The sequence below is a fragment of the Malaclemys terrapin genome, chromosome 14 (genome assembly GCF_027887155.1).
Source record: "Malaclemys terrapin pileata isolate rMalTer1 chromosome 14, rMalTer1.hap1, whole genome shotgun sequence".
Lineage (NCBI taxonomy): Eukaryota > Metazoa > Chordata > Testudines > Emydidae > Malaclemys > Malaclemys terrapin.
This window is the reverse complement of record NC_071518.1, coordinates 22,911,382-22,934,600: the sequence shown is the minus strand read 5'-3', so window position 1 is coordinate 22,934,600 and position 23,219 is coordinate 22,911,382. Positions and strand designations below refer to the sequence as shown.

General features: G+C 42.2%; 2 protein-coding genes across 8 annotated transcripts in view; one reads left to right on the top strand and one right to left on the bottom strand.

Annotated features, from left to right (window-relative positions):
• The window catches only part of LOC128848735 (uncharacterized protein F13E9.13, mitochondrial-like), a 43,039-nt gene extending 37,997 nt beyond the window's left edge, over positions 1-5,042 (bottom strand). Inside the window, exons 1-3 of one of the 7 annotated variants that reach the window (XM_054048848.1) lie at positions 4,957-5,042; positions 4,580-4,655; positions 2,799-2,881 (exon numbers count right to left, since the gene is read on the bottom strand). In XM_054048848.1, the coding sequence (XP_053904823.1) occupies positions 2,799-2,881; positions 4,580-4,652 (156 nt within the window). In that variant the 5' untranslated portion in view covers positions 4,653-4,655; positions 4,957-5,042. Of the gene's footprint in view, positions 1-1,958; positions 2,251-2,798; positions 2,885-4,579; positions 4,656-4,956 lie in introns of those variants that run through there. The other 6 variants (XM_054048852.1, XM_054048851.1, XM_054048853.1 and 3 more) reach the window with 6 other exon arrangements.
• A 119-nt stretch (positions 5,043-5,161) lies between these two features.
• On the top strand, positions 5,162-19,846 carry CCNE1 (cyclin E1). Its single transcript, XM_054048846.1, has 12 exons — positions 5,162-5,438; positions 5,744-5,794; positions 5,924-6,014; positions 6,332-6,400; positions 13,547-13,689; positions 13,775-13,910; positions 15,351-15,497; positions 16,809-16,904; positions 17,259-17,393; positions 17,479-17,590; positions 17,672-17,829; positions 19,179-19,846. Exons 2-12 carry the CDS (start codon positions 5,781-5,783, stop codon positions 19,299-19,301), a joined length of 1,224 nt encoding a protein of 407 aa, XP_053904821.1. The 5' UTR covers positions 5,162-5,438; positions 5,744-5,780; the 3' UTR covers positions 19,302-19,846.
• The last annotated feature ends 3,373 nt before the right edge of the window (positions 19,847-23,219 follow it).

Sequence of the window (23,219 nt, the reverse complement as noted above, 5' to 3'; positions counted from 1 at the left end):
CAATCACAATGTAATAAGGTGTTTCAACTGTAAAGCCTATTTCAAATGTTCAGCTTTGGAATTACTGCACTTGTGAATGCTACGTGGAATGTTTGTGCTCTTACTTCTACTTAGGAGTGAATATAAGATTTAATATGCAGAGAAATTACTGCATTAACCTTTCATCTATCTACAGAGCGAGTTTTAAAGCTTGCAAGTGAAGAGTTTAGCAATTTTGATACTGCAAATTATAGCAGCCCAGTCAGTCCAGGATTTGTTACATTAATTGAAGAAGGGGAATTGAGGATCCAGCAAAGAAAGGCAAAAACTAAAAAAATTTTTTTTAACAAACTCATATATTAATACTAGTGACTTATCTAAAATTGCTGAAGGCCTAAAACTGAGGCCAACGAAGGGAGTTATATTTAAGTGTATATATTTTCTTCATCAGATTTTTTAAAATGTATTTTTGATGCTGTTTCAGTTTTGTCCCTAAAGGCTTCAATTATAACTCCTTACATAAGGGAAACAAAATTCCCCCTGCTAAATGTTCGTTTAAGCTCCAGTAGTATAGTCAAATAATGGAATGTGTGACAGCGGCTTTAAGAGAACTACAGATTACTTTTGTACCCAAACCCTCTACCACAATGTTAATCTGTAGCTTCTCTACCCCGGCCATTCTACACAAAGCCCTACTGCTAGTCTTTTTCCTCTCCTGCCATTCTAACCACATAACACTCTAGTTGCCTTAATTCTGTCACTTATTTCCTGTCATATTTTCAGTAAGTGCTCAGAGTGGTTTGTGCTATAGAATGGCAGATCTCAACTGGGAGTCCGCAAGCAGGTTTCAGGGCCTGCGCTAGACTCCCTGGGGTGCAGGGCAGAGACTAAGGAGCCAAAGCCCGCGTCCCACCACTTGGGCCTCAAGACGAAGCCCGCACCCTGCCAGATTTACACTAAGTAAATACAACAAAAATAATGTTCAGTTTTTTTATTTTTGTGCCTATTTTATCCTTTTTTATATTATATATGTGTGTGTTTAACTGTATAACTATCAATTTAATACATCTTTTAATCTACTAAATATACAGAAAAACAGTTGTGGTACAGGTGGGCTGTGGAGTTTTTATAGCATGTTGGGGGGGGGGGGGGGCCCTCAGAAAGAAAAAGGTTCAGAACCCTTGCAGTAGAAGATGGAAAAAACCCCAAAAACCCATCGATCCCGCCTCAACTATCTTATAGTCTGAGGCATCAGTCCAGAAAACTCTGCATGGGTAAACTCTGCGAAGCCAATGGCCCTCTTTGTAGGCACAGAGATCTACCTCCATGGAGCAGTTCACATGGTTTGGGCGTAAGTTTTTAACATCTCAAATTCTACTTTGGTCTCTGCCTTCAAGGCCACACATAACCTCGTGCCCACTTACAACTGACATGTCTTCTACTTCTCGCAGATTTCTTCTTAATACTCCCTTTCATCTCATTCTTTCACTTTCATGCACTCTGCTCTCCTTCCCCACTTTTACCATGACTCCTTTTAGTTTATCCATCCAATACTCTGCACATTCTTCTTTACATTAAATGTTGTTCTGCATCTCATTTCTAGCTTTCTGTAATTTAAGATTATGCTCTTAGATTCAATCTTACTCTGACTGTAAAGTACCATGTGAATTTATGATACTATATAAAAATAAACATATTCAAAATGTTATGCAAAAATAAAAGTAGTTCATGGAGTGACTATTTATCCATTTAAGCCCTGTTTAAAGTCCAATCACTGAGACCCTGCATCATTGCCATGCTAGAAACTTGCACTCCAGTCAAGTCAAAGCAAAAAGTGCAGCAACATATGGATACAGAGCACAATGAAATGTTTAAAACATACCCTGACCTTTTAGAAGGACATGCACCCTGTTAAAAATCTGCTGAACTATGGAAATTACAACAACACCTGAGGTCCATAGAAATTCAGTCACTAGTACCTGCATTTTGTTGCCTTTGGCTGAGACTGGCCTTTCAGATCTTCTCTTCTAGATATGCAAAGTAGAAGAGCACTTGCTGCCAGGGGTATGTCATGGAAGGGTTATACTTAGCAGAAACAGACACAGGTGCTTTTTGTACCCTGCATAATATATACTACAAAGGGGCCAGCACAACCAGAACAGGTTGAATCTGCTTAGAGGGGAAGTGGAGGTGCTTGATCTGCTGCCTGGGCATACTCCATTCTCCAGTGAGTCCACAAAACAGAGCACTTTAATTACATTAAAATACAATCTGTAGGGAAAACAAATATACCACTTTGTCAGCTTTGTTGAGCAATTTTATCAAAGAACAGAGTTGACTAGATTTTTGGCAATAACCAACTTTTCTTAATCATATTAATTAATATTTGTGTTATCATAGTGCCTAAGAGACCTATCTGTGGAACAGGAAACCATGTGGTAGGCACTGTACAAACACAAAACAAGAGATGACAATCTAACTTCCTTAACTGGTCTGATTCTTCTAGGAGTTGATTGTAGATATGCTTATGTGATTGGCTCTGAGCTGCAAAGTGCTGATCCAGATTCTTCCAAAGCTCAGAAATACTGAGATCTAGACTATTATAGAAATTGAGGCCATCTGCAAAATGTGGATCTAGGATTCAATTTCGAACACCTTCTAACAATCTGCATGTCAGTCTGGATCCAGGTTTTGGCAAGAATTCTAATATAAATGTGATCTTGAAAATATTAGCTCCACAGAACCAAGATCTGTTGTATTCTGACATAGCAATATCTTTATTCAAAAATTAAAATAGAAGGATGAAAAATGAAACTTACAACTCCAGCATCTTTGTAAATCTCAGCCTCATGACAGGCTTTATCAGTGATCTGGGTCAATGGCAAACTGCTCCGTGGCGTCCCTGCAAAGAACAATAATGTTATATGCCATGATACAAGCAGAAATCAAAACAAAGCCAGAGTTAGATTAAGATTATTGCAAGCATTGACAGAAATGCCAAAGTAGGCACAAACTGCCAGAGTAAATAATGTGAGTAGTAGGCTATTGCATAATGTCTCATACCTTAATGGTATCTTGTCCCTAGTAGAACTTGATTGACATGCTTTTACTACTGAGTTCCTAAAACTGGTTTAAAAGCCCTTATACTTCAGGAATATCAAACGTAACCTTACACTGAAGCAGATCAGCACCTAGCTTGTCATTCTTGCCTGTAATTGTGATCACCTCATTCTTTACCAGTGACAATGCATGTATTTCAATCTGTGGCAATGTCACAGACAACTACTCTGCACCAGTGATGGGAAATTAATACGAAGAAGACCAAAGGAATTGACAGGAAGGGATCCTCCAATGATTCATGAAAAGTGGAGGTTAAGTCTTGCATGCCAATTTTCCCAGAGGCACACAAACAGGAATTATGCACAGGAGAAAATGTAAAGACTGCATTAGTGCTAAAAGGAAGGTTCTCAGTACACAGGACTGTAGCCAAGACACGGAGATAAAATAACTCTTTGATGAGTAACAGACAAAAAGCAGTGAAGTCTGTTGTTTTTCTGTCTGTTCTCCTTAAAGGTAAGATAGAGTCCAAAAACTTTCACGTGTCCTCTGACATTTTCGTGCCTAACTTTAGGCTTTATTTTCAGAGGTGCTGAACACTCACAATTCCAACAGAAGAGGCATTCTGCATCTCTGAAAATCAGGCTGTAGGTGTCAGAAATTGGGCAACCAAACTCAGAAGGCACTCTAAAAATACTGAGCCTATTGAGTGCTCACCTTCAATTTGTCTGCCACAGCCATAAGATCTCTCTGGGCAGGGCCTGAAGAATTTGCCTGACACTGACTAGCTAATATTACAGATGCTCCATTGTGAAGTCAAGGGCAAATGTCCCAGTGAAAAACCTGCATGCTCATCTCAGTTATTGGGCTTCCAGCTAAGTCACGGTCACTGTATCCTGACAAGAAACCCTGATCTTTTATCTCCCTCCCATAAATTCTCAGTTCCCCCCAGTCACTCTCGGTCATCTTCCCTCCATGGGAATGGTGAGCTCAGCAACAAGGTTAACATCCAATATTCCCTAAAAACAACAACAAAACAAACAAACAAAAAAACCCCCACACAACAACAACAGGGACTGCGGTTCTTCTGGCTCCCTTCCCTAGGGCTCAGTGTGTGGCAGCTTAAAAGTCCGGCTCGGCCAGGGACGGATGGGGATCTCATAAAATGTCACCTACTCTAACGTTCTGGACAGCAGAGCAAATCCAGCCAACAAACTTGTGCAACTTAAGTAAAGTCCAGGGAGCGCACTCCTACGCAAAGACTGGCTCTGGTTACACATAACAGCACCTGCTATGTTGTGATCATATGGTGCATAGTGCATTTCTACCTTGCTAGATTCCAGACATATGGAGGTAGGCAAGAGGCAGCAAGGTGGACAGTGTGGAAGAATGTCGATATGCTAGCTCCAGCCCACTTCTCTTCTGTGCCTTCTTGGATGTTGAGAAATAGCAAACATAGGTCAGTGAGGTATTTCTTAAATCAGACTCACTGGACACAGGTTTATCTGAGCTGCAATCAATATAAAAACTCTTTTATTTTTACCTGGCAATGCCCCCACATGCACCATCCCAATGACAACTGATTTTAATCGCCCAAAGAGCTTCAGAAACGTCATGACCTATGGAAAAACAGACAGGGGTGTCAGTCAGCTCTGAACACTCCTGTGGTTCGTTCCTGAGAGGTACAGCCCAGGGTGACTGCGGCAATCCACGGGAAGGGAAGAGGCGCGATTTAAAGCCCAGGAGCTTCCCGAAGTGGAAAGTCGGGATGTGCTGACCTAGGGCAGGCGAACAGCCCACCCAGGCAGGCGCTATGAAGCTCGGCCGGGCCGCCTGCCCCAGTCAGTTCCCCGCGGGCTCTTCCCCTCCCAATGCGGGAAGCGTCCGGCCCTCAGCCCTGCCCCGGCCGCTCCCCGTTACCTGGTGCGACCCCCTCGGCCCGGCCGCCTTGTTTACATCCAGGGGAAGCCACGCTGCTTCCTCTCGCTTCCGCGTCTGGGCCGCCGGCTCCTCCCCTGCGCCCGCAGGCCCCGCCCGAGCCGGCTGTCCGCCGAGCCGGGTGGCCGAGCAGCCTGAACCCCGCGCCTCTCCTCCTGCCCCCGGGCCCAGCCCCCTGCGCCCCGCCGCCTCCCCGCGCAGACCCCGCCCCGGCCGGGTCCCGGCGGTGCCCCGCGCGGGGCCACGTGTGCGGGCCGGGCAAGGGAGGAGGCCCCGCGCCCTCTAATTTAAATGTCCCGCTCGGCCGGGGCCGCTCTCTGCGCAGGGACGGGAGCGACCGCGCTGTGAGGCAGGAGGCGCCCAGCGGAGCCCGCCCGCGCCTCGCTCCCCGCCCGCCTTGCCCTGCCCCGCGCCCCGTCCGCAGCCGCACAGGGCTCGCGCGTCCCGGGCGCCCTCTCCCCGGGGTAAGGCGGGGGTGGGCGGTGAGGATCGGGTGCTTGTGCCCGGGGCTCCCCCTCGGCCATTTCCTGGAGGTGCCCCAGGGAGGGGGAGGGGGAGGTCCCGGCCCCATCCGATGCCCCCGGCCCCAACGCACCCCGCATCCGACCCCGGCGGACTCCGCTCAGGTCCCCCCGCCCGGCGATGAGCCCCCCCCCCCCCCCGCGCGTCTGGAGCCCTTTGTGGGGCTGGGGAGCTGCAGCTGCTGCCGCCTTCGCCTTTGTGAGGCGGTGACCTGCCCCCCTAACCCTCTGCCTTTCTCTCCTCCTAGGGTCGGAGCCAGCCTCACCCCGTCCCATCCCGGCACCATGCGCAGGGAGAGGTGAGTCTCTCCCCAGCCCTCTGCGGGGCGTGTGGGGGTAGAAGTGGGGTAGGCCACGGTCTCCATTAGGCAGATCCCAGAGGAGACTCCCTGAGGGGTTTATGGCCCTGTATCTCTGTTTCTTGGCAGTGATTACGTGGATGAGAAGGTTCCCTCCAAGGGTGAGGGTGCTGCTGATCTTGCCATGCGAGCCCGAAAGAGGAAAGCTGATGTGGCCACTGTAAGTACAAAATGGCTCACTTTGATCCTCTGGGGCCAAGCCCTGCTCTGTCATTCCAGTGTAAATGTGGATTTTCTCTGCTGAAATATTTGGACCATGGCCTCTTGTGCCCTTGCTGGATTGTGAATGTCCATGTGGCATTTTGAGTGTACAGTAACTGGGTCAAGTGCTGTGCTCTGTCACACGGGCGTTGTGATATTCTATGTGCCTGGAGTAACAACTGGATTTACACCAGTGTGACTCAGAGCGGCAGAGTTTGGCCTGGAGTCTGTATTCTTGTTAGCACATGGCTCTCTTTTCTTTTCTCCCCTCTGTAGTTCTTACAGGATCCTGATGAAGAAATTGCTAAAATGGAAATGAATAAGAAAAAGCAATATGAAAGCCAGGTAATTGATTTGGCTGTGGATGCATAGTTACTGATATTACTGTAGTATTTTTAATTTGTATAGTTTTCTTGGAACTTAGAGCATTTCACCAACTCTATACCTACATCACCACTAGCTTGCTGCATGGTAATGGGGGAGGGGAGACTTTTGGCCAGGAACACTAAGAGAACCCCCCTCAATTTACGCAAGGTAACATGGGATCTTTAACATCGTCGTAAAACAGATGAGGTCAGTCTGAATTCTTGTGGTATTACTCTAGCATGACTAAATGTCCTGGGTTTGCATGGGCTTCATGTATTAAGGCCTTACTTTTTCGTGAGTAGATAGCTGCACAGAACCCCATTTACTTCATTAGAGAGTTGTACACTGCAGGACTGAAGCCTAGGACACATGTCCTATCCACTTTCATATAATTGACAGTTTGGACCCTCTTGCAGCTGTTGCCCTACTTTAAATATGAATGTGGAAAAGAGGACATCTGTATTCCTCCTCCTGCCCATAAATGATTTGTTGTTGCTGTAACACTGAATGTTGTCTGAGTGCCAAAAAATCAAAAGGTGCACAGTTAGGATTTGGAAATTTTAGGTTCTATACTAGGGGATGTACACTTCAGTGGCATTGCTGGGACTGAAGCTTCTAGGTAAGGCATAGTCCTTGCTATAAAGGCACTAGGGGTTGTTCAGATAGACTGCACTAAGTGGCCTAGGAGGAGTGGAGATGGGGAGGAGAAACAATGTCCTTAGCAGGCAGTGCTAGCTTTCTAAATCTCCCTGTGATAATATTAAGAGAACTTAATTTTGATTTTGAAACAGTAGTATTCTAAACTTCATTTGTTTGTTCCATTCTACTTCGATTCTTCCTTTGTTCCACAAACTTGGGTATGCTATCAGTTATTGCCCCATACTTTCATACACAATGTGAGATGTGTACTGAGTTTGTGAGGTTGCACTTACTGTACACCTTTAAGGTATGTGCAGATTAAATTTGGCTGAGGCATGAAGAAATAGAATATACATACATGCTCTTCCTTGTTAGGACTTCAGCTAATTAATGCACATGTAGGAGGATATTTAAGCTACAAAAGTCATAGGTGGGGAATACAGTACCCTGTTCATTCAGTAATAGGGTTACTTATGCATAGGGCCCTACCAAATTCACGGCCATGAAAAACACGTCACAGACTGAGAAATCTGGTCTTTTATGTGCTTTTACCCTATACTATACAGATTTCACTGGGGAAACCAGCGTTTCTCAAATTGGGGGTTACGACACAAAAGGGAGTTGGGGGGAGTGTCACAAGGCTATTTTAGGGGGGTTGCGGAATTGCCACCCTTACTTCTGTGCTTTTCAGAGCAGGGCGGCCGGAGAGCGGTGGCTGTTAGCCGCGCACCCAGCTCTGAAGGCAGCGCCCTGCCAGCAGCAGCACAGAAGTAAGGGTGGCAATCCCATACCATGCCATCATTTACTTCTGTGCTACTGCCTTCAGAGATGGGTGGCCGGACAGCGGTGGCTGCTGAATGAGGCCCTAGGTCTGCAGGCAGCAGTGCAGAAGTAAGGGTGGCAATACCATCCCATGCCATCCTTACTCCTGCGCTAGTGCTGGCAGCGGCTCTGCCTTCAGAGCTGGGCTCCAGGCCAGCAACTGCCTCTCTCCAGCTGCCAACCTCTGAAGGCAGCACCGCTTCCAGCAGCAGTGCAGAAGTAAAGGTAGAAGTAGTGCAATCCTCCCTATAATAACCTTGCAAAAACCCCCCCTTCCCCCCCCCCCACATACACACCCCTTTTTGGGTCAGGACCCCTACACTTACAACACCATGAAATTTCAGATTTAAATAGCTGAAATCATGAAATTTATTATTTTAAAAATCCTATGACCGTGAAATTGACCAAAATGGACCGTGAATTTGGTAGGGTCCTACTTATGCATAATGTGGTACATCTAACCAGAAGTGGCAACTGCAAATTTGAAGACTGAAGTACTACATAACAGATGGACATCATTGTTTGGAATGGTCTATGCTTGTTGCAACCGCATATACTAGTTATCGCTGAACATATTAAGCAGGGCTCAAATGGTGAGCATTTAATGAGGGGATCTCTCCTTCCCGTCTGTCTTCCTTTTATGCAGTATATTAAACTAATTTCTCACTTTTGACAAGGGAGAGCTGTCTGTCCTTCATTACAATTCCTTTTATCCCTCCTCCCAAAAAGCATCCCTCAATTTGAGGTGTTTTTTTTTTTTTTTTAATATTACACAGTAGCTACTTACTAAAATAAACTCTAATAACATGTACCCAGGTATTTATCCCCTCTCCCCAAAATGGCAGTAGAAATAAAGTTGAAATGTTTAGCATAAAATGCTCTTACTGTAACTCTTATTCCAGAACTAGAAATGGAATTACAGTCCTGTCTTAACCTGAAAATCAGATTTTTTTTTTAAATAGATTCTGGGATAGTTCCTTCATGAATGATTGTTATATTGAAATGCAGTTATAGCACCAATTCCTGAAGTGTAAATTAAAGACTGTAAAGCCACTTGGCACTGATAAGGCCCTGCAACTCTGTAGTTCATAAATAAGAGGTACCTGAGTATCAGTCTGTACATTGAGAAGATTCTGTGGATACTTTGTTATAAAAGTTATCCTTTGACAAATCCATGAAGCTAACATTTGGTTGCCCAGCAGCAGCTCTTCGGTCTGTGGTGTGACACAACCTATTCTCTGATCTAAATTGCCATAGGCCACTAATGATACTGTGTGCAGTTCCACCAGGAGTAGAGCAAGCTAGTATGTTTTCTACTGAGAAAGCAAGATGGTGCACAATAATAGCATAGCAAACTTCAATGTTCAAGTAGCCGTAAATCCTGTGCAACATACACCATGTGGCTTTTTGCATTAAATAAATTATTGTATACTAGTTGAAGCTCCATTTTGCTCCGTGTATAAAGTAGCACTGTCACATCCCACTTGTGGCATGTTAATACCCATTTCATTAGTTTTTCTGTTGAACATAAGGCCTGAGCTTTTAATTAGGATGCAGTTACCCTTTATGTGATGAAAGGGTGGTTCTATTCGGCTGATGGAAGCAGAGTACTGCAGAAGTTCTGTATTTGGTTTTGAAGTAAGATAACAGGCACTGTTCACCATTTTCAGTCTAATTTTGGTCATACCTAACTTGAGTGTTGATACATTAGCAGGATGTCTTGTGAAACAAAAGACCTTTAAACTGGGATTATTTTTTCATATAACATACCAAAGGGAGACCCGGATGGTGAGTTTAGTAGCCAATGTAATCTTTGATTTATAAATTATGTGGATTATCAAATTTAGGGTTGGGAATTGAAGCGTTAATCACAATGATTCCTTCCCTTGTCTGACTTCTTTAACATTTCTCTTCACTTTTTGAAGCTGGCTGGTAGAACTGCCTTGTATATCTTTCCTGTGCCATAATACTTGACTCTAGTGCAGTGGTTCTCAACCTACTTATCATTGTGGGCCACATCTACTGCCTGTATGGCTCTGAGGATGTCACATGGGTCGCAGCTGTATGCTGATTGGGTTGCAAGCGGTCAACGGGCCTGCTGGTTGAGAACCTAGTGCCTTCAGTGAATGAAACTAATTAGAATTACATTACGTGTCACTTTCTGTAGGCAAATTGCAGGAGAACAGCATTATTCCTAACACTTGGCTTCAGGCACTAGTTTCTAGCACTTGCTGGGTTTGGTGGGGGGAAGGGCTAAGTATATATCCCTCTTTCTCTTCTGATCCCACCTTCATGTTTGGTAACTTCAGCTTCCATGCTGACAGTCCATCCAATCTTCTTCTTCTGATTTCCTCTTTCCCTCAGTAGTTCTGAGTCAACCTCCTACGTACAGCCTGGTCTAGACTTTATTTGGAGCTGTGCATTGCTGATTGTTCACTCATGGATAGATTTCTTCATCTGCCTTCTGCCTTTGCTTTTTTTTTTCTTTTTTGTCCTATGACCGCCAAGCCATTAACTTTCTTGAATTCTCCAACTCCTCCTTTCTCTTGATATAGGTAGCATATAAATATAATACAGGTTTTTTACCGCAGCCATCATAGCAGTATCTGAGCCTTGCCAAAGAACTTCATGGACCTCACATATAAAACCGCTCCTCTTCCACGCTAGATTCTTTGGCTTCCCTTTCTTGCTGAATCATGGTCTTGGCTTACATCCCACTTCAGCTCCTGCCCCAGCATTGCGGAGTGACTTTGGAGGAGCCCATGAACCATAGAATTTCCTTTGCTACGCTACCAAGATTTTCAGCTGCATCTGCCATCCTGAATATGCGGGTCCCTGCAGAGGAGCTGATTGCAGCTCCAGGATTTGGGGACTAGTTAACTTTATGCAAACCTAAACTAAGCTTGGCAAAAATTGAACTAGTTTTTCCACCTAAGCCTTTACCCATTTTTTCACAAATGGCAACTTGACAATCCTCTCAGTTGATGTAATACAACTCTTTTGATACATTTCCTCATCTGAAATTGGTGCTGTCACAAAATCTGTAGCCGACTCCATTTCCCCTGCAAAAACCCTTATCTAAGCAATAATAATCCCTTACTTCAATGACTATAGCCTCTTCCTCCTCACTAGCTTGCTGGATAGCCATCTTGCTTCTCTTTAGCCTATCTAAAATGCTGCCTCTAAAGAGAATCTACCTTTCTTGCTGCTCTGACCACACCTAGCCCCTCACCTGTCATTTCACTCTTAAACAGCATTTTGCTCTTAAACCCTAGCATGTCCTCTCATTCCAATCCTGTTGAGGTTTGTTTACTTTTTTTATTTAAAAACACCCACTTTACTTCAGTGCACTGATTAATTGCATTGCCTTTTGTTGTTCCCCTTTGCCCTCATTTTGCCTACATGTTTAGATTGTGAGCTCTTTGGGGCAGGGACCTTGTCTTTCTGAGGTGCTGAGCATGTGCCACATTATACAGAAATAATATAATTATCCTTCCTTACAGCTCTTATCTAACACGGTCTGTTTGATTAACTGCGCTCAAAGGACTGTCATCCATGCCTGCCATGTAATTGGAGAACAAGGTGTGACTAAAATCTAACTTAGAGGAAGGACAAAAATTAACTTAAGTGCCACTGTGACACTTCAAACTTTCAGTTCATAGGGAATCTACTGTCATCTTAATCAGATTGATACATCTTTCCCCCCAGTTGAATAGTAACACAAACAGCATTGGGATCTTGGACACAGCTGTGCACATGGCTGTGATAGATTTGCATGCACAATTTTGAGACCTCTTTTTAAAGAGGAAAACTGCCTAGCTTTTTCAGGCAGTGGCTCAAATAGTACAAAGCAATTTTCACTATAAATAAACCAAAATGTGGTTATGAGCATTCTGAATCTAGTGCTGGAAAGTGTTGTCAGTTGTGACAAAGGCAGACGAAAAACCCAGGTTTGGAAACTGATTCATAAGTCTTTATTTTTAACTTGTAAAACAAGTGAATTCTATTTAAAGCAGGTTGGGGACTTGCTGAAGCTTTTTGACCCTGCCACTGATACAAATTACATCCCTTTTTTAATAAGATGGCTGCCTCCAGTACTAGGCTCAAATGCCAAGTTTTAGTTAAAAATAAATGTGCTTATTCATAGTGATAGGATTTTATTACTTTGTGAACTTTCAGAACATTGGGCTAAGCAAAATGGGTTCTGTCTTTCTTTAGGAACTGAGGTGATAACTTTATACCAATGTCTTGCTTTTTTTAAACTCTAGTTTGCCAAGATGAGCCTTCTTTAAAGGGAAGTAGCGTTAGGTCTGTGTCCTGTCCCAAATACATAAATAACAAGTTATAATAGCTGGAATGCCAGGTGTCTAACATTTGCAGATTTGTTAGTATCTATTCTGTGTATGAATGGACTAGTTATGAGTTTGTTCGTTCTTTTCTAAGAGGGAACATCCTTGGGCAAATAAAATGTATACAAAGTAATTTTCATATATCTGAAGTGATAGCAAAGTGTTAGCTTTGTGCTTAACCATCTTCACAAGATGAGCGGTCAATAACCTCTTAATCTTGAAAGACAAAACAAAATCAGCATTCCTCCTCTGTTCCTTACCAAGGACATTTTGCACAAAAGCAGGCTCTTTGTCTGGGAATCCCATTTGCCTATTCCTCACCTGAGTCCTAATCCTTGATTGTCTTTTTAGCATATGTACAACATCCCTCATGTGTAGGGTTACCATACGTCCGGATTTTCCCGGACATGTCCGGCTTTTTGGGCTCCAAATCCCTGTCTGGGGGGAAATCCCAAAAAGCTGGACATGTCCAGGAAAATCGGGACATGCGGCGCTGGGCCGGGGGGTGCTGGGCGGGCCGGCGGGGCTGGGCCGGGGGGTGCTGGGCGGGCTGGGGGTGCTCGGCTGAGCCCGGGGCCGGCACCCCAGGGCCCGAGCCGATCCAGGCTGGAGATGCCGGGGGGGCCAGACTGGGCCGCGCCTTCTCCCCTCACACCCCCTGTACCTGCTTCAGGCTTCCCGTGAATCAAATATTCGCGGGAAGCAGGGGAGGGGGCGGGGACTCTGGGGAAAGGGCGGAGTTGGGGCGTGGGAGGGCACGGGCGGGGCTGGGGGCGGGGCTGGAGCCCCGTGGAGTGTCCTCCTTTTAGAGGCTCAAAATATGGTAACCCTACTCATGTGGCATGTGACCAGCATTCATCACTGAATTTGGTCCGCTGGTTTTGGATCATTAGTGCCTGGCCTAGGCCAGGGACGCTGGCTGGGATTGTGATGCCATAAACCAAGGGATTAGAACTTCAGGTGGGGAATAAGCAGATGCAACTCCCAGACAAAAATCCTACTTTCATGCAAAATCTCCTTCCATCTGAAACATAGAGACAGAACTCTCTTTATAGAATACTTGTCTTTCTATGGGACATCTGCGACCCTTCAATCCCAAAACATGGAAGGTAAATGACTTGTTTAATATCAGCAATTGAAAGTCTTTCTTAGTGTGAAAATACACCTTTAAACTTGTTCTGAGTTTTAGCTGCCTACAGGAGTGATCACCTCTCTGATGTAATGTGTCTTGTGTGGAGTCTGTGTGCATTAATAGCCCTAGAAACTAAAAAAAAAACCAGTTATAGTGCAACATTTTTTTTCTTTCCTTTAATAGCCATCTTGGAATAAGGATGTCCAGAAAAGTCCCCATATGCTGATTCCCACACCAGATAAAGATGAGCCAGTTAATATTGGCTTCTCTCATTTTGTACACCTCAGACTTAGTCCAGCTAGAACTTCACCGCTACCAATTCTGGGGTAATTGTATTTCATTCCCCCTTCTTTGTCTGTCCCATTCACCACTTAACAGTTGATACTTAACACGTTTATATTTTTTCCTTAGCTGGGCAAATAGAGATGATGTATGGAAAAACATGCTAAACAAAGAACAGACATATGTGAGAGATCAACATTATATGCAAAAGCACCCTCTCTTGCAACCTAAAATGCGAACAATTCTTCTAGACTGGCTAATGGAGGTGAGCTTTGCTGTTCTTGCTAACACTTTAAGCATGCTATAGGTAGGTATAGAGATGTCTTGAATAACATGGATTTTTCTAAATACCTAGTATGATCTGCATTTTCATGAACTTTACATTATGCATAAAGCACCAGAATATTAGTGGAATTTGTTTACTCAGTGCACATCCAAGAAATTTTACCAGAGTGTTGGCACCAAATAAGTAGAACTTAATGGCTCCAAGTTTCAAGTGTGCAATTGATAAACTATCGTTATATTAGATATGAAATTATCAAACTTGAACTCTATGAATGTGAATGATTACTTCTGCCTGGAACTTGCATGAAATGTTTTATTGCAGCATTTTGTGTTCTAGACTAAAGCAAAACAAATGAAGATGAAATTATGGTGGAGGGGAAGTGACGGTGTGTGTAGAGAAGTTGGGAACCCTGATGTGACACCTAATGTTTCATAATTGTAATAGTTTCAGCGTATACTACATGATATACAACTGTTTCTAACATGATAATCTTAGAATTGAAAAGATGCTATTTTTAAACATTCTTGTTGCACAGTATCTTCCTGTTGGCCACCTACTGGCTTAGAAGACTGAAGAGTTCTGTCTCAGTCACAACCAACTTGTGAGAATTTTTTTTTCTGTTATGAACTGTGGGGAAGCTATATATTTTTGAAAATGAAGACCTGATGCTCTGGTCTTGTAACATACATACTTTCCCACATGTGTGGGTTTTTTGTTTTACACACTACAGCCTTGTCCCACTAATGTAAGTGCCGTTCTACACTGACATAACTCCACTTCCATAAGAGCACTTCTATTGGGCTTATGTCAGTGTAGTTAGGATAATGCAGCGTCTGTGCAGACGTGTGAAAATTGACAAGAAAGCCAGGCAGTTAGAGCCCAGCTGCCTCTGTCTCCCCACTCCCAGTTGGGCTACTGCCCAGAGGCTCCCTGCTTAGGGAGCTGAAAAGCCCAGGTAACTGCTCCTCCACTCCTGACTGGGAGCAGGGAGGCAAAAGCCTGGGGTGCAGCTGGGCTCCCAGAGAGAGTTGTGTGGAGCTGAGAGCCCTGTCTCTAAGCCCCTCATGCTGCTCCTCTTAAGTTGGCATCAGTCACTGCAGTAATTATTAGAATTGAAGGGTCACAGATGTCCCATGGAAAGACATCACTGCGGCGGCTGCAAGTTGACCTACCATAGGTCATCTTAGGGCTGTAGTGTGGACATGCCACCACTCTTCTTACCCCATATTTGATTTCAGCTCTCTTTATATATTAAAAGCTACTGTATGAAAAATATCCCTAGATTTGTCTTATTAAATGTTATACACTGTTTGAGACAGAACCCCCATTGCAGGTACATGAATTGTTTTGATACCTAAAAGGACTTCTATGTACTGTGTGTTTTCCTTATGAATATGCATTACCGTTTATCTCTTGCAGGTTTGTGAGGTCTACAAACTTCACAGAGAGACTTTTTACTTGGCACAAGATTTCTTTGATCGGTTTATGGCAACACAACAAAATGTTGTAAAAACACTGTTGCAGCTTATTGGCATCTCATCTTTATTCATAGCTGCAAAGCTTGAGGTAAGTCTTTAGCTTCTGCCTAAACATGAGTGGCAAGGAAATGCTTGCTTCTGTTGTGTGCTGGGCGCATCTTTGCTTTATGGCAGTCATTAAGGGGAAAATAATTTTTGGAGGGGTTTGTGGGAAGAAAGAAGACTCAACTCTTGCTACAATTCCCCCTCTAACCCATTTTACTCTATATAAGGTTACATCAGAATCTGCCATTCATTTGTACTCATAGGAAATACAGAAACTGAGGTCAAGTTAGTTACCTTGGATTTTAAGGTTGGCCTCCGTATCCAGAGACCACTTCTAAGTACTCTACCAATAAAGAGCATAACTGACATTGGAACTAGATGACCTAACTCAGGAGTTATCCCTCAATTGTTTGAATAACTCGACTATTAAAATAAATGTCTTTCCCTGGTTTTAACTCTTAAAGGTGAAGATGAATAGAAATCTTTGGAATGTGTTTGATTCTTTAAGGTATTCTTTGGCACACATCCTTGCTCTGTTTCTAAATCATAAGGCCTCATCAGATTTTTTTTTTTTTTTTTAAGTGCGAGTAAGGTAAAGCTCAATTGAGTGGAAGGGTTGGGGAAGTCAACTTATCTGAAAAAACATATGTTAAAAGAGCATTTAAATTGTTGAGCTAAACTGGGGCTAATGTCTGTTTCTTCCGCCCCCCACTGCCTCTTTTAGCAAGCCAGATTTAGGATAGATATATCCTATAACCTCTAGAGGTACATCCTCATACCACATCTGCATTGGACACCAGGTTTATAATCCTACATTTCGGAAATTAGAATAGCTCATTGGCCATGTTGTTCCTAATAATATTTCTTTTAGAGGGCTAATCCTCTTGTAATGTGACACAAAAATAGCCCCCCACCCTCCCCCAGGCTAAGATTGGAACCTGGCCCCTAGAAAATGTGGTGGCACAATATTCAGCTTTTAATAAAACATTTTTTGGGATATGCAGGTGTTATCTCTCCATGTATGCAGTAGGAGTATGCAGAGGTGAATTTGAGGTGGTGGAATAACTGACATGAAGATCTTCTTATGAACTATAAGAGCATGTATTGTATCCCTTGCAGCCAAATTCTATTTTGCACTTGTACTGATTATGGAAAATGAAGACTATGAACAAGAAATTTGCTATTTGCAAAGCCATTTTTTATCACTACCATGATTCATGAGCGTCAACGAACACTTGGGCTCCCATGAGATTTTAGTTTTAAACAACTTGAAATGTTCAGTTTTTTTACACGTGGAATTTGTGAGGTGGTGGAATAACTACTTGAATTATATTTTTGATCTTTTATCTTTCAGGAAATCTATCCACCAAAGTTGCACCAGTTTGCTTATGTTACAGATGGAGCTTGTGCAGAAGATGAAATCCTCAGCATGGAATTGATCATTATGAAGGTAGTAATAAAATAGTATTGTTTACATTTCTGTAAGGACCAAAACATTGTGTGGTGGACTACAGCAGAGAGCTACAATTAGTGTTGTAATATTCTGGTAGAGTAATATTTTCCTGTAGTTAAAACTAGTGCCCTATAAGATGGAGTAAATGCATACTTCTCAAATGTTACAAATAAGATGGTTTGGTTAGGTTTTTTACATGGGGAAGTTCAGTTTCACTAGGAAAAAGAACAGTGTTTTCTTTGGACTGCTACCATAGATGGGAATGCAGTCTCCCACCAACACTAGGTAATGATGTAAAGAGTAAGCTACATATATTAACATTTTCGTTAACTTTATATGTATCTTTTTTAGGCTCTTAATTGGAACTTAAATCCACTGACAGTTGTATCATGGCTAAATATTTACATGCAAGTTGCATATCTAAATGAGCTTTATGAGGTGTTGCTGCCACAATATCCCCAGCAAATCTTTGTACAGATAGCAGAGGTAAGGGTGATTTCATCCCCAAACACCATGCATCTCATGCTAAGACTTGTCATTTGTAATATGAGATTGTCTTCTCCCTGTGTAGCTTTTGGATCTCTGTGTGCTCGATATTGGCTGCTTGGAATATACATATGGAATACTTGCCGCTTCTGCTTTGTACCACTTCTCCTCATCTGAACTGATGCAGAAGGTTTCGGGTAATTAACGCTTTCTAGTTGCAAATGTTTGTCTGACAAGTAGGTTAACCTAAGGCTCACCAAAGTATCTTTACCTTCCAGGTTATGAATGGTATGACATAGAAGAGTGTGTAAAATGGATGGTTCCATTTGCTATCGCTATCAGGGAAGCAGGAAGCTCCAAACTCAAACACTTCAGAGGCATAGCTTCTGAAGATTTGCACAATATACAAACACATATAAACAGCTTGGATTTGCTGGTATGCTTTTTTTAAATCTTCACTTTGTAATCTCTAGAGGCAAAAACTATATTCTCTTGTAGAGTGTAGGAATTTCAAGGCTTTTTTTAAATTTGTGACCTGATAGAGCAAATTCAGAAACTAAATGCCTTTAAGAAGTGATACACAATATATATTTAAGGACTTATACTTAAGAGTGCTGCTGATGACAAACTTGAGCTTAAGTTGCAAGTTCTTTTGGGCAGAGACTGTCCTCTGTTGTGCCATGCCTAGCACAAAAGGGCCACTCTTTAGGTTGTGGGCTCTTGGTGATGGCATAATACACTGAGCACTTGATACTTATTTGTATAGATTATGTCAGAAACATACTACCATCTTGCAGATACTTGTCAAAGAAATAAACAAAACCCCTCTAGCTTGATTTTCCCCTAACTTGGTATCAACTTTGGGATGCTTCACAAGGATTATAGAGCATGGAGTTTCCTCATTATGTTTGGAAAGATAGAATAGTCTAATTTTAGGAAAGAAAATGTGTCCCCAATTTGGGTGACAGCTTTTGGTTTATTTTTAAATGCTTTTTTCCTCCACCAGTGACTAAATTCTCACTATAGGCCAGTAAGATCAATATCTTATGGTCCCAAGGTTTGCTAGCAATTGACTAGTTGAATAAGTCAAGCAATAATGTTTTAAGGGTCAGAATATATTTGCTTGATGCAATTACAGCTCCATGTATCATAAACTGGAGTTAACTTTTATTCACAAATTCTTTTATATTAAAATGATTTTGATTTAAAATGTAGTAGATTATAAAAACACCTCTAAAGCTTAGTAGCAACTGAAATTCTGCTTTCTTATATACTTGTAAGGTCTATATCTAATATCGATGAAGGGAATTCAAAATGCTGCTAACTTTGATTTATCATGATTTACAGTGTCTGACTAGCGATATAATACAAGCATCTTATTACAGTAAAGTTGTTTGGTAGGTCAAAAATATAATTCAAGTAGAATGTAGATATTGTACTCTGGACTCACATTGGTAATACTTTTAAGGCAAAGCTGCACACTTGAAAATAACCTAAATTGAAGAATTAGCACTGCTGCGTTACTTTCAGACTTACTCTGCTATCAGCTGGTTGTTCAGAGGCAGTCTTAGCTTTGAAGAAATTTCAGTGGTATGGTGTCAGGGATAATAGGTTGGTGAAAACAAACTAGAGAGGTTTAAATATGTAAATGATAGCTTTGGAAACATAATGGGCATTTAAGTAATACCTCAAGTCTTTTGCATCTTTTATTAATATGCATGGCTGGAATATCAAAGTTGATTTTGTAACACACTAACTTAAACATTACCTTTTTTACTTGTTCAGGACAAAGCTCAAGCAAAACAGGCCACGTTGGCTGAGCAAAATAGGACTTCTCCTTTACCCAGTGGTGTCCTCACACCACCACAGAGTAGTAAGAAACAGTCCACTGGGCTGAAGCTGATATGACTGCAAACTGTCTACATCAGAGACAATTTAGCTGAAGTGCCTGTTTTTGCTGGTTCTGAATCCTGCTCCATTATGGAAATGCTGCCAGTGAAGTTTATAAGCTTTTATGGATTCTAAAAAGGAAACTTGCATTTTTTTGTGACAGAAGAATCTTCTATATGAAAAAGTTTTTATTAACTATTGATATTTTAAATAAATGGATCAAGTACACCAGCCACTTAAAAGAACACCGAAGAGTGCTCCAAATGCTGCTAAGGAAGGTGATACTTGATGTGACCAACTGTTCAAAAAAAAGGCTTGAAGTTAAAAACTGCAACTGTGTGTGTGCGTCTGTCTGTCTGTCTTTGGATATCCCGGGGTCATTTCACCTTGTGGGGGCAAATAGGCTTGAGAATGCTGTGGAAGACTACATTTTAGAGCCTCTTTACAAGCTGTTGGCTTACAACTTGATGACTTTTTAAAAACCCTTTACGTAAATGCTGCTATGTCTCTGTATATCAATTTTTAAATAAAAATGCTGTCCCAGACAGCTGGTTTTATGTGTATTTGTTGTATCAGTGTGGTAACGATAGCTGTTTCAAAGCAGAAAACACGGGGCTGTGGGGGAGTTAAGAAAGTAAGGATATCTTCTGTTACCACCAACTGCTTCCCTGCGAACTAAGTCTCTTCTTGGATACAGAAATGTGAACATCCAGAGAATGAAGCTGTTAATGCAACTGAAAACAGGGACTATTCATATTGTGTTTTTTCCCAAATATTTTGAATGACTACCTCTGGAAACTGATATTCCCCCTCCACATATTGCAGAGAGGAAGAGATGTAGAACAGCTTTTCAGTTCGTCGTTGCACATGTTTTTCAAAATGTCAGTGAGCAGTTTCTACTGCAAATGCAATGCTGAAAATTCTGGGAGGCTTTCAGCATTACTCATGCTAGTTTCCCATAAACTAAGCATTAGCAGCATGAAACTGAAGAATGGAATACAAGTTGCTTTGTGTTTTTTCATTAAATTTCTGGTGTTCAAACTAAAGCTTGCTGGTAACTATAGTGTTTGGAAGTAATTTAGTGCATGGAGTGGGGGGGGAAATCTGACAAAATCTAAAGCCCCAATACATTGAAAAAAGCATAAACTTGATCAAGTGTTAGATAATGCTGCTAATGGTTAAACAATTTATTTTTATCTTAGTGATGCTGTTCAGTCTCTTGAAAGATCCTTTTCTGAAAGGTTGTAAATTGGACGTTAAAGGAACAAGTGTAAATGTCTGCTGAACAAGTTGGCAGCTACCAACTTGAAGTTCTTACTTCTGGCAGCAGCTATGACTAACAGTGAGGCATGGACCCTATTGAAAGGAATGTTAGAAATGCTCGTGAGTGGTGAAAATGCATGTAGCTTAGTACTACTCTTAAATATCCTCACACTCATTTAAAACCCGAGCAAAAGTATTTCAGAATTGTTTCATTAAAGAGTAGTCTAGGCATACTTTGTAATTGATGAGAAATCCGTTTTTAATGCAAACCTTCCTGTCATTATTTCTAATGCTTTCTATAAAAGTTTCAGTATTAAATAATGAGCACCACATACCAAACCCCCATTGACTGCTTGTAATGGGATGTTACTATTAAGGTCCTAAATTAAAAGTATGCCCTCTCCAATTGTGAAAAATTGAAGACCGTAGCAAACACAGCAAATGTGACAGGCCCACTAATTTTCAGTTTCAATTAGAAAAAAAGATCTTTCTGGTTTGACATCCTAATGTTTGAAAATAAATGCATGTTTTCCATATCCACTGTGGAAAGATACGTGGATAGAAGTAAGTTGTACCTCATGGAACTCAATTTCTATGAGCAGTTGTCTCTTGCCAAAATGAAGCCTGACTTATATACTGATCCTACTTTAGGTTCTAACTAGAAGTGATGGTAACTTTGAAAAAAGTTTAAAATGCCTTATTTCTGAGGAAAGGAGACTTGTGTTCAGAGTACACTTAATCATAACTCTCCCCAAACCCTTCTAATTATCTGCCGCTACAGCCTAGGCCACGATAATACACAGCTGTTTTCATGAGTTAAACAAAGCAGAGTTTAAATTTTTTGGAATGTGTTTTGAATTCATTTGACTTGGGCATGGATTATATGTAGAGAGGGGTAGAAGATGGGAGTCAGTGTAGTGAGTGGTAATGAGCTATGTTACATTGTCTCAGAATGGAAAGCTCTCTGAATAACATGTGAAAATAACAGTAGATTTCTAGAAATTGATTGCTTGAATAGGAAATGGAAATATATCTTTCCTTTTTTTCCTTCAAATTTCAAAGTGCAACATTGTCTGGGAGGGAGGAGTAGGCTGGATGGAGTGAGTGTGATTGAGGAATCCTTTCACTTGAGTTTTCTAAAAGTTGTTGAACTTTTATACTATGTAAAGTGCCCATAAAAACACACTTTTAACCTTTAACTCTTTTAGGTTCTTGCATAATCAATGAAAATAATAGATAGCATATTTAAACCAAATAAAAGGAAGTATTTCTTCACACAAAGCAGTCAACCTGTGGAATTTCAACCTTTGGTGACTAGATCATTCACCATAGTATCTGGAATTCATCAGCAAACAGTCTGAATTAAATATTTGTTTCACTTTGCATATAATTGCTCCTTTCAGGTTTTAAATTAACATCTGTCTCTGACAGAACCTGCACCATTTTTAAATGTCAGCTGTCAATCTCTTGAAATATCCATTTAATTCTCAAAGAACTTTTTGTCAAGCACAAAACAGTAAACGTTACATAAGAAAGGCCCTACTGGGTCAGACCAAAGGTCCATCTAGCCCAGTAACCTGTCTCCTGACAGGGGCTAGTGCCAGGTGCCCTAGAGGGAATGAACAGGTAATCATCATGTGTTCCATCCCCTGTCGCTCATTCCCAGCTTGGACACCCTTCCTGCCCATCCTGGCTAATAGCTATTGATGGACCTATCCTCCACGAATTTATTTAGTTCTTTTTTGAATCCTGTTATGGTTTTGGCCTTCACAACATCCTCTGGCAAGAAATTCCACAGGTTGACTGCTTTGTGTGAAGAAATACTTCCTTTTATTTGGTTTAAATATGCTGTCTATTATTTTCATTTGGTGACCTCTAGTTCTCTTGTTATAAGTAGTAGTAATCAACATTTCCTTATCCACTTTCTCTACACCACTCATAATTTTATAGACCTCGATCATATCTCCCATTAGCGGTCTCTTTTCCAAGCTGAAAAGTCCCAGTCTTATTAATCTCTCCTCATACGGAAGCCGTTCCATACTCTAATCCAGGGGTCGGCAACGTTCGGCACACAGCTCGCCAGGGTAATCACCCTAGTGGGCCGGGCCAGTTTTATTTACCTGCTGACGCGGCAGGTTCGGCCGCTTGCGGCCCCCACTGGCTGCGGTTCACCGTCCCGGGCCAATGGGGGTGGCGAGAAGCTGCAGCCAGCACATCGCTCACCCGCGCCGCTTCTTGCCGCCCCCATTGGCCCGGGACAGCGAACTGTGGCCAGGGGGGGCCGTGATTGGCCGAACCTGCCACGTCAGCAGGTAAATAAAACTGGCCCGGCCAGCCAGGGTGCTTACCCTGGCGAGCCGTGTGCCGAACGTTGCCGACCCCTGCTCTAATCATTTTTGTTGCCCTTTTCTGAATCTCTTCCAATTCCAATATATCTTTTTTGAGATGGGGTGACCTCACCTGCACAGAGTATTCAAGACGTGGGCCTATCATGGATTTATAGAGAGGCAACACGATATTTTCTGTCCTATTATCTATCCCTTTCTTAATGATTCCCAGCATTCTGTTCGCTGTTTTGACTGCCACTGCACATTGAATGGATGTTTTCAGAGAACTATCCACAATGACTTTTGCTCAGGACTTCCCTTCCCATATATTTCAAGCTTGATTAGG